General features: G+C 36.1%; 1 protein-coding gene across 1 annotated transcript in view; it reads right to left on the bottom strand.

Annotated features, from left to right (window-relative positions):
- Positions 1-1311: 1311 nt before the first annotated feature.
- The window catches only part of LOC107557443 (DENN domain-containing protein 3-like), a 38859-nt gene continuing 27850 nt past the window's right edge, over positions 1312-12320 (bottom strand). Inside the window, exons 17-25 of the mRNA XM_016240860.1 lie at positions 11374-11503; positions 10320-10427; positions 7019-7153; positions 6078-6217; positions 5401-5561; positions 4208-4347; positions 3250-3368; positions 2494-2631; positions 1312-2415 (exon numbers count right to left, since the gene is read on the bottom strand). Coding sequence (XP_016096346.1) covers positions 2227-2415; positions 2494-2631; positions 3250-3368; positions 4208-4347; positions 5401-5561; positions 6078-6217; positions 7019-7153; positions 10320-10427; positions 11374-11503 — 1260 coding nt within the window. The 3' untranslated portion in view covers positions 1312-2226. The remainder of the gene's footprint in view (positions 2416-2493; positions 2632-3249; positions 3369-4207; positions 4348-5400; positions 5562-6077; positions 6218-7018; positions 7154-10319; positions 10428-11373; positions 11504-12320) is intronic.

Here is a 12320-nt window from a genome sequence, read left to right on the forward strand (position 1 = left end):
AATGAGAAATGTTGCCTTAGCATCTAGTAGAAATAAAATTAGCTTAGGTTTTTATATATTTTATTTGATTTCAGTTAACGTTTATTTCAAGTGACTTTTCTTATTTATTTTATTTGTTATTATAATTTTTTTTTGTATGCTTTAGTTTTCGATAACTATAATAACCCTGCTATTATAGATCAGTCATCTATAAAAGACCTGCATAAAGAAAAAAATCAGGGGAAAAAAGTGTTTTATGGAACAAATACAGCATGCAGATGTGAAATTACATGAGGGTGAGTAAATCGAAATATTATTTTTGTGCAATCCATATTTTTAAATTTCTGTTATCTCTCATTCACTTAAAAAAGACTAACAAATGTATACAAATAGAGAGGCATAAAATAAGAGTGTTATATCTGTATATCACTGCTCTTTAGGTCAGCGTTCGTCAGATGAATGATCACAGCTGCCCATAATTCCTCAACACACTGAGAGGTTCAGACGGGATTAAACGCCACGACTCCTGATCTCTGGAGATGGAGATTACAAACCATAATCTCACTCCACAGATGGACTTCACAGCCTTCAGCGGCTCTCAGCGAAGCGAAACATGTCGCTGCTCTCCTGAGACCTCGATACGAGAAAATAACACTAGAGTGTTATAACAAAACACTGCAACTGCAACAGACTGAATCAAGAGTCTCTTTTTTCACATATTTTTGTGCAACTAAAAACATTTGGCCATAATATAAATGCTCACGATACATGCCATGCATAGCAAACTTTCATACTGCTTACTAGTATGTATACTGTGCACAGTGTGCTATTTTTCTGTACAACCAGCTTCATTTGACAAAATATGCAATGTGCAACCAGAGCAAACTAAATATTATGCAATATACCACAATGCAATGTGCTCAGTGCCATTTTTATCATTTGTTTTTGACTCCTTATTTGATCACACTGCCAAAAGTGCAGACATTTTTACACATAAATAATTTAATAGTAAAATATTAATATATTTCTATTATATGTATAACTAATACTTTTTAAATTATTTTTATTCTTCTGATAAATAGTTGGAGTCATGTGGAAGTTTGTCTTTTGCATATTGTTTCACATACATATATATATATATATAGTAGGCAGAATTTAGTATATACTATGCAATAATTAGTGTACTAGTCGATCTGTATGATGAGAAAGAGAACACTCTGCTGCCCTCTAGTGGTGGATCAAAGAAAGACTACAAAGTTGAATCCAACAGAATTTTATGAATATATACAATAGATACACACATTTAATCTAAAATGATCATCTAAACGCCAGTCTTCAAAATGACATTTATAAACAAACGCAGAAGTGAAATGTTTCAATATAAAACCATTATGGCCATTAAAATGGATTTTGCATAGATAAATATAGATATAATACATGATAAACTATTTACAAAAGTTCTTGATATGAAACATATGAATGCAGACAGTAACTCAGTCATATTCATTCATAGTCATATGGTATTGAAAACTTACTCTTCAATGAGCCTTATTGTTCCTTTACTGAAAAGTTATGCATCCTAGACTACTATTATTATAAGAAGAAAAGTAGTGTTGGAGAGTAAAGTGCATTCTCATATTTCTAAAATGCCACCAGGTGTTCATTATTCATTTATGACCATGTAATCAAACAATTATCCCTTTAAAAATTCACAAATTCATACAAATGTGTTTTCACATGTATAAAATACATGTACTTCATAAAGCGAGTGCAAAGTGAAGCTAACCGGCCTGTAACGCAGTTAAAACATCTTAAAACAAGACTTTGTGCACTAATAAACATGTACACTGGCACGTTTCATCTCCATTAGTTTGCTGTTTTTGGACTTGAACTCATTAAATAACAGTCCAGAGGAAATCCTTCATCATAAATCATATTCAGACATGAACGAAATACATAAATAGTGATATAACACTGAAGAATTCATAATAAATGTAGTGTAGAAGTGTCCTTGCCTTCCATATTTACATTTCATATTCATGTAACAAGCAAATTAACGCTCAAATGATATATGAATGTGAGAATTTGCATGATTTGGCTGTAAATGCATGCTATGCATCTATGCATTTATGGTCATGCATGGTCTCTTATTTTTGAAGATATGCTTCACTTGTCTATAAATGTTTATATCTGATTGAGAAATTGTGTTTTGTAAGGCTGAACCGGATCACACGTTCTGGCTGGTTTCTACTCAACCTTCCAGATGGCGATTTTGCCGTCGGCCCGCGCGGCTCCGCTGAGAACGTAGCGATCTTCAGCCGAGCACAGAGTCTGAACGCTGTCGTCGTGTGCCATCAGCTCCTTCTCCACCGTGTATCGATCCGTGTCCACCACGTAGATCTTCCCGCGGGTCTTCCCCTGGCAGCCCACCCAGATCTGAGACCAGGAGAGATTTGAATTGCATTCGGTATCTTCTAATTACATTTTGACAGATGAGCGTGAGAGGTGTCTCACCTGGTTCTTGACTTTGATCATGCAGACGACACCAGCGCAGTCTTTGAGCTGGATCCTGATGAAGGGTTTGTTCAGTTCTCTGCAGGGCCACACACACAGCTCACCTGCGTCTGCAAAACCCGCCCACAGCTGCTCCGACTGCAATCACATTCCCATCACAAGTCAATTAAGAAGACTCACTTTTTCATATTAAAATGCATAATACTTTATATAAGTATTATCTTAAAAGGGAGATTATGGCTGCTGTCTGGTGGAAAACAGATGAAAAAAATCACAAACATTTACGTGGAGCATTAAGGAACTAGGACTGCTCAATTATTGCAAAAAAAAAATCACAATTATTATAATTAATAATGAGATCAGAATGACTGTATTTAACATGATTACTTGTTGATTCATTTATTTAATAAAAAAAAAAACTAAAAAAAAGTCCTTTTGACAATGGATTTCCTTTCACTTCCAAACTAAAAAAACACACACACACACACACACATATGTATGTATATATATATATATATATATATACATTCATCAAAAAAAAATCTTGAAAAATAAAATGTATCACAGTTTCCACAAAAATATTCGAAACGATCAAAGCCGGTCTCATCAGAGAGGCCAGAGACCCATTAAAACAGCCTCACACGTGTGATCCATTAACTGCTCACTCGCTGCGCTAATGAGTGCTGAAGCCCAGCTGGATGGACACGCAGAGCACCGGACGAGCTCACGGCCTCCTTCAGAATCTGTGATTTTTACCTCGTTAAAGAGCAGGAAACTGCTGAAGCCCCTCGGTGAACTCAGCAGGTGATCTGGAAGAGACACCTTACGATGAACCGTGCCGTTCCTGCGCACTTCCAGCAGACAATCACGACCACCTTTAATACAAAAAAATCAGTTACGCACTCAAATTATTTTATTTAACCAAACGGAAATTAAAGTTTTAATTTTTTTCTGAAACCGAAAATACAGGCTGCGTCCGAAAGCCTAGGCAGCTGGCTTGCTGCCTCGCTGCCTTATGAGGCAATGACTGCAGGCAGCGTTTTTGCACGAAGGCACCTCATGAAACTGATTTCGGACAGGCTTCTGAGGCAGTGTAACGGTTTAATGATCTACAACAAAATAGAACAAGTTTTGATGATAACTAAATTAATATTTAATTATTATAATACTGATTTCTCGCTAGAAATAACATCAAAAGTGCAAAAAGTTAGTCAGAAACATACATTTAAACAGAAACTGACCACCAAACGCAACTTTCAGACACCATTTTTATTTTTTATCTCAACCGTCACGGAATGGAACGCACAGGATTGTGGGATATCAAAGGCAGCGAAGGATACATCTATGCTGCCTTCAAAATTCGATCAGAAGAAGGTACCTCCAGAGACAGGAAGTGAAGCAGAATTTGGATTCGGACGTACCTTGATACCTTCCTGCCTTGGAATGCTGCCTCCGAAGGCAGCATTTTAGAGCTTTCGGATGCAGCCACAGTTTATAAAAGAGTTGCATATAAACATTTGAGTTGCACAGATAGGTCTTAAACTTTTTAATGATATTATTATGTTTCTACTCCAATTCATTGTTGAAATATAAACATTTAAACAGTAGCTGTAACAAACATACATTAGATAGTCAAGATAACAGTTTTAACCCAAAATTTGAGTTATAATATAATAGAAACGTGCATTGGTTGCAGTATGTGAGGCAGACTTACAGCACCACAGCATGCCGTTATGGATCTGGATGCACTGCAGTCTGTTACAGGAGACTCTGAACTGCCGTCTGACCTGCAGCGTCGTAACGTCCCACACGATCACACTGCCATCTTCACTGCACGAGTACGCCACCGTCTGACTGCAGGCAACAAATTCAATTAACATCAATGTCTGGGTTTGGAGAAATTTAGCGTTGTGTCATTTGCTCACGCAGTGAATGGGTGCCGTCAGAATGAGAATCCAAACAGCTCTCTTTAATTAGTTTTAACTTTAAACTGTTGCTAAAATACAAGTCCTCTATCCATATGCATCTGCTCCAAAACACAATTTTCCTCTTCTTCAGATCAAGCTCTGTTTACAAGCAAAAACAGTCCAAAACAGCTCTAAATATATATGTTGGTGGATTTTGATGAAAGAGACAACAGGAGATGGACTTTTTCACTGGGGGAAGCGTTATTATTATGGATTCATATTTTGGACAGATGCGACGTTTTAAAGTTAAAAACATCTTAAAGGGGTCATAGGATGCTGCATGCACTTTTACAAGTAGTTTGAACTGAAATGTGTGTTGGCAGTGTGTGTTTTTTTTTAAATCTGGTTAAATGATTTCCCCTTTCTCAAATCGAGCCGATCTCGTTTAATATTTTGTGTGATCAGTCCGCCATTGTTTCACCACTGGAGCAGATGTAGACAAGAATGACTCCTACGCGATTGAGGTGTTCTGTTGTTGGCTGTAATAATGAACATAGCAGTCGTCATGGCTTAATCTGAAAAGAGCTGTTTTTGACGGTAAAAAAAAAGGTGTTTTTTACACTACCATTGAGAAATTTTAACCAAACTATGTTACAGAGTTTACATTAAGACCCTAAAGAATCATATCAAAGTGTGGAAAATGGGCATCATATGACCCCTTTAAAGATGGATTTGTTTCTTAGAAACGCACAGCTTTTCACTTCTCAGGACATTAACTGATGGATTGGAGTGGTGTGGATTACTTGTGGATTATTGTGATGTTTTTATCAGCTGTTTGGACTCTCATTCTGACGGCACCCATTCACTGAAGATGGAATACTACATTTCTACAAATCTGCTCCCATTAAGAAACAAGTTCATCTACATCATAGATGGCCAGAAGGAGTAATTGTTTAGGTGAACTATTCCTTTAATGACTGTCCTGTTTTGTCTCTGTTACCTGAATTTATCAGTTCTCTCCTCCAGGGCGAGTCCGGTGACCTCGCCACGGTGCTCTGTCAGTTGTTTATTGCAGGAAACGCTCCTCGGGTTTATGATGTAAATGAACGAATCCGTTGAGCCGATCCACAGCTGCTGCTGGTTCACTGCCAGCATGCAATTCTGAGAGGAGTGAAATGAAACGTGTGTTCATACAGTGAACAGCAGGGGGCAGCACTACCATGAAAACTATAAAGTGCACTAATATTTTCCATGACTACAGGCATCCCAGTAATGTGGTGTAGTCAAACAAAATGCAAAAATTCATAGTCATATATCTGGGATGCAGGGTAATGGAGCAACGTTTTGTTTACGTGCACAAGCATTTTTTTTTTATTATTATTGCTGTAATGTGGGGAAAATGTGCTGAATTGTCACAAAATAAAACTTCTTAATGCTTTTAGATAAAGCAAGTTGATTACAGCCTACAGTTATACTAATAAACTATATTAGTTGTTTTCTTCTAATTATTTAACTTTTTTTTAATTAAGCTTTGTCCTTTCTGTTTCTGTCTAATTTCCTCCTGAAACTCCTAAACAGCCTCTCATGTCTGATAAGGAGGTGATAAGTGTGAGGCAAGGAAACACAGAGTATGTCATCACTGAAGGTCATTTTTTATATCTAGAGAGGTTTCCACACCAGACGGGACTTTCCCACTTGAACAGAGTTGTGCTGCATGGACCAGCTGGCCGCGTCGAACACCAGCACCTTCCCATCGCTCAAAGCGCACCACAGCTTTGGGTTTCCTCCGCCGTCCAACTCCGAAGCGCCCAGCTGACCTAAAACACACACACACACACACACACACACACACAGTGCTTACCGGACGAGTCTCTGGCTTTCATAACAGTTCAGTTTCCTTCTGAACGGTGGTAAAATCCTCCCTGCTGTGTCTCAGACCCCTCACCACAAAACATACACAATCTGAGGGAGGATGTGTTTCTACATACACTGAGTGAGATCTACATCTGTGCTAAACGTCTGTCCTGTGACGCATAAGATGAATATCACAAAAACACGACAAGATCTTTTGTTCTCCTGTTCTCTCTCTCAGATGAGCTGCTGTTTATTCCCTTCATGTTTATTTATTTATTTTTTGTACTTTTTATTAGTAGTAGCAGTATTTATTTTTTATTACTATTTAATCTATTTGTTATATTGTATATTATTTACTGATAAAAACAAATGAAAATTTGAAAATGACGATTATATTTCACAGAAAAATTAATTAAATAAAACAAATAATATAGAATAAAAATGTAAAAAATTAAACAGATGTATCTGTCTATATCTCTCTCTCTCTCTCTATATATATATATATATATACATAATTAAAAATAAATTATGTAAATAATATAAATTATATATCTATATACACAACTATATCTATATAATAAAATTATATATAAACATGTAATATAATAAAAAATCTGCTTTGTATAAATAAAATTAAGTGTATTTTTAGGATCAATACTATTTTGGTATTGTAGCATTATTCTCATAACTAAAAATTCTTATTAATGTAATAGAATGTTTTTATTTTTCATTTAAATGAGCCTGAATTAAAGGCAGTACAACACGGGACTTTCCCACTTGAACAGAGTTGTGCTGCATGGACCAGCTGGCCGCGTCGAACACCAGCACCTTCCCATCGCTCAAAGCGCACCACAGCTTTGGGTTTCCTCCGCCGTCCAACTCCGAAACGCCCAGCTGACCTAAAACACACACACACACACACACACACACACACAGTGCTTACCGGACGAGTCTCTGGCTTTCATAACAGTTCAGTTTCCTTCTGAACGGTGGTAAAATCCTCCCTGCTGTGTCACAGACCCCTCACCACAAAACATACACAATCTGAGGGAGGATGTGTTTCTACATACACTGAGTGAGATCTACATCTGTGCTAAACGTCTGTCCTGTGACGCATAAGATGAATATCACAAAAACACGACAAGATCTTTTGTTCTCCTGTTCTCTCTCTCAGATGAGCTGCTGTTTATTCCCTTCATGTTTATTTATTTATTTTTTGTACTTTTTATTAGTAGTAGCAGTATTTATTTTTTATTACTATTTAATCTATTTGTTATATTGTATATTATTTACTGATAAAAACAAATGAAAATTAATTTAAAAAAAAAATGACGATTATATTTCACAGAAAAATTTTAATTAAATAAAAAAAATAACATAGAATAAAAATGTAAAAAATGAAACAGATGTATCTGTCTATATCTCTCTCTCTCTATATATATATACATAATTAAAAAGAAATTATGTAAATAATATAAATTATATATCTATATACACAACTATATCTATATAATAAAATTATATATAAACATGTAATATAATAAAAAATCTGCTTTGTATAAATAAAATTAAGTGTATTTTTAGGATCAATACTATTTTGGTATTGTAGCATTATTCTCATAACTAAAAATTCTTATTAATGTAATAGAATGTTTTTATTTTTCATTTAAATGAGCCTGAATTAAAGGCAGTACAACATTATGTATAAATGCTTCACAAAATGAACAATATATCTTTTTATGTATTACAGTAATGACAATTTTGGGGGAAAATATGCATAATTGTCATCACGTACAAAATCTTAATACTCCTAAAAACAAGCTTTCTTTATGCAAGATATAACGTCTTATTTCTTTCTTGTGATTTTGTGGTGGAATATGACCTGTAAGTGTTTATGGCAGGTTTTATGAGATCTTTTACAGTTTGTCACTCACTCCTCAAGCATGTAAAGAAAGCGTGTGACTTTTGCCATTATGTTCAGCTGGACCAACAGGAGCAGGACAGTGTTTTTACGTTACGCAACAGAAATACTAAAGTATTGTGATTCTTATCAAAGTCATATGACCATTGATCTACAGCTGATAGCAGTGAAACATAACAAATCAAAAACACATAGATAGGACACAGATTATGTCATAGTCCTGTCTTGGAAGAAATTTGCTTGGTTTTAAAGTGCATTCATCAGAATGAATAAATATATATTTATTGGTCTTAATCTAAATATACTGTATATATAATAACCATACTAATAAAAGCATCTCAAATGCAACTTTGAAAAACTAAATAAATATAAACAAGAAAAAGCAAGAAAATATATCTTCAGATGCGTTTAAAAAGGTGAATTTCCAGAGTTTGTTTCATTTGAACCAGTGAAAGATTCCAGATGTTTATGGCATGAACAGCTGTTTTTGATCTCTTGTGGTTCTGAATGTATTTTGAAATCACACTCAAATAACCCCATAACCAGACCTGGAGTCATGCTTGTGTAGCTTTGTTACGCCTTTAACAAACATAGTAAAGAATTAAGTGCTTCAGATTAGGGTTGTGACGGTGAGAAAATTTTCCCACTGGTTAATCGACGTGTGACAACACCGGTAATACCGGTATCACCGTGGGGGCGGGGGCGGGGACATTCCTTCTTTTCCTTCGCTTTTAAATAGCTTAAAAGCACCGTGCGCATTTTACTTTCACTTTCAAATAGCGGCAATTCGGCGTAAAGCAATTGTTCGTTTGAATTTTCCCTCTTTTCCTTCGCTCTTAAATAGCTTAAAAGCACCGTGCGCAATTTACTTTCACTTTCGAATTAGTGGCAATTCAGCATCAATTGCTTGACTGCAACAACAAAATACAACGTCAAACTCACTTTAGCCTATATATAAAACATAGAACTTTTATTAACAAAACGAATAAAAATACACAATGCTATAGGGCAGGCTATGCCTAATATAAAATAACAAATAACTTACATAAAGTTTAAATAGGTATACAAAACTGGAAATAGGCGAAGTAAACATGTATAATATACAAATAAATAAGAAATGTAGAACGTTTATTAGCAAAACGAGTAAGAAAGCTTGGAGGCACGGCATACACCTTGATGTCAAATAAAATAAATAAATGACACAAAGTTTAAATAAAGTAAAAATCAGCAAACAATGTGGAACCAATTAAATAAGAAACGAATGTTTAAAAAAAACTTCCAAAATCACCTTAGATAAACAGCAAGTCAACAGGCTTTTCAAAATCCAAAATATTGCCAAACAGGCGCTTTTGCATCTCGTTTCGAAACTAAATCATCCGCGATCGTCTTGTCCGTCTCGCCTCACTCTTCTTGTCCGTCTCGCCTCACTCTTCTTGTCTGTCTCGCCTCACTCTTCTTGTTAGTCAGCTCGACTCACTGGAGAAATCTGATCTGAGATGCGACTGTCGTTCGGCACGCTGCATTGAGCAGCCACGTTCAGCTTTTAATTGTAGTGTCTGTTCTTTTACTGAACTAAATGATTTTTATTACTATAAAAAATCCAAACGACGGTGGGGGTCGGTGCCGCGGTGGTTAAGTGACGTAACCGGTGTTGTTAGCACAGTCTATCGCCGCAAGCCTACTTCAGATCCTTCAGATCCCTGAACAAAGGTTTGTGCTTCACCCAGTTTTCACATTAATCACTTTAATCATGAGTCTCTGTCGCGGATGAGTCCAGTGAGGGGAAATATGTTGTAATCAAACACGGGAAGGAAATAAGTCAGCATGGAAACTCTGCCCTGGGCAGTTTCTACAAAACTGATTTGTAAGCCTGTTCTTCTCTAAGCTTGCAGGATCGCACAGAAACACTTGAACAGATAACAGAAGTAACACACTAGCCGTCTGCACAACACCAGTGACAGGTTTGTGGAAATACCAGGTCAAACTGCTTGATCTGGGTGAGAGAAAATTGAAAGTGAAAGCCACTTTGATATTAAACAGATATCCGTTTGGCTTTGCTCTTTGTCTTTTTTAGACAAATGAATACTGCACACTGTGTGTCATTCTTTATTCTGCTAAACACAAAAGACGCTCAGCAGACCTACCAGGCGTGTAGAGCAGGACGTCCACGGCCTGAGGTGACGTCTGGTCCAGAGACGGATTGATCTTGTGTTTCAGGGTCTCAGATGTTGTTTTAGGGACCATCATGGGGACTGTAATAAACCCAGAGACAAATACAGTCACTAAATCCTAAAATGGTAATTTATCACACTCTGTTGGTGACGTATACAATGCCGTCTTTGTAGATTGCTGTTTTTAGGTCCAACTAATGCCTTCAGACTGCTCATTTATAGCAAACAATCTCAATATTGAGATCACAATAATTACAAATGTACACATTACATAATTGGACATTTTCTTTGAAACCATCATGCATTTATTGAACTAAAAATAAAACTCTTTTTAACAGTGCATTTTACTTTAAATAAAATTGAAATGCATACATACACACTTTTTTTTTACAGAGTAAAATAAACATTATAAAAATAAAAATAAATGATATAAAAATAAGAAAATACTTTAGATAAACTCTATATATAATTACATACATTAATCATGATTAATTACAAAAAGTGTAATTAATTAAATTTTTTAATCAATCAATCTATATATATATATATATGTGTGTGTGTGTGTGTGCGTGTTTGTGTGATTTATTAAAGTGTGTGTGAATTTAAATAAATAATATACAAATAATAAATACAAATAAATTAGATAACTATGTTATAGTGCACTTCCACAACCTACTAAAAAAAACTACTAAATATTGTGGGTGTTGGATTTATAACAAGACAAAATGAGAGCATCACTGTGAAAACAATTCGTTTAATGTTGATTGTCTTGTTTTCATAGCCACTGAAAACCAAAATCATAATCAGATATTAAGACAATCGACATAAAACTAATTATGTTTTCATAGTCACTGGAAGCCAAAATCATAACCAGATATAATCACCCAACCAACTTCAGACAGCAACATCAAACACCAGTTTATTTCTGTATGCACGTGATGCACGTTCAGCCATAACACACTAGAAAGCCACAGTAAGAAATCTGTGATTGGGCTTCTCAAAACAGCACTTATTGAGTGATACACACCCTCAAGCTTCTTCTTGTCGAAGTAGGCCAGTTTGGTAGCAGCGAAGATGGCTTTCTGTGACTGCAGGCAGCCGACCACAGCATCCATCAGCAGAGCGTTAGTCAAGGCCTGCTCCATGAACTGAGGGTCCTGTAGACACAGATCACAGCACACACTCACACGGCCGTCTACAGCACAGGAGAGACACTCCTGACCCTCAGGACACAAAAGCAAAACCCAACACTACTGTTCTGAACTCTGACACCTCTCATCGAAACCTGCATTCAGTCTGCTATCTACTCTAAACTACCACACTGTGTTGTTCTGTTACACTATGGCCTGGCTTCACAGACAGGGCTTAGACGAAGCTAGGATTAGGCCATAGTTCTATTAGGACATTTAAGTATCGTTTATAAACGTGCCTGACATGCTTTAAAATCAGTCAGTGCATGTTTCTTTCAGTTAAAACAGCTCATGTCATGCATTTAAGTCTGGGACTAGACTTAAGCCTTGTCTGTGAAACCGGGGGGTTTTCAGTGTCTGAAATCGATCCACGTCCATCTGAACCAGTTTTTCACATTCACATAATTTCCAACATTTTGGCAGAGAAAGTTTTCGACAGATTTGTAACAAGAAGCATTTATAAACCTGCCAATAAGCACAGACTTAAAAATCCCTCTGCAGTTTTCCACCAAAATAAAAACTTGAGGGTTTTTTAAACATTTGAAAATAAAGATTATAAAACGGAGAGTTCCGGTCCTTGATTCTGATTGGCTGAGCCACGTTCAAAGCCGTTGTAAATTACTCTACAAACACACACCTTTGTTTACATTTGTCTGTTGCAACCACAACTGCTTCTGAGGAACGACATTGTTTGGTGGAAGAGTACTGTTTTTATTAATATCATTACACTTTATTTGCTCGGTTTCATTTTGTGAAACCTTACTATGTATATGGAATAGCCGTT

The sequence above is a fragment of the Sinocyclocheilus grahami genome, unplaced genomic scaffold (assembly GCF_001515645.1).
Source record: "Sinocyclocheilus grahami isolate Dianchi unplaced genomic scaffold, SAMN03320097.WGS_v1.1 scaffold603.1, whole genome shotgun sequence".
Lineage (NCBI taxonomy): Eukaryota > Metazoa > Chordata > Actinopteri > Cypriniformes > Cyprinidae > Sinocyclocheilus > Sinocyclocheilus grahami.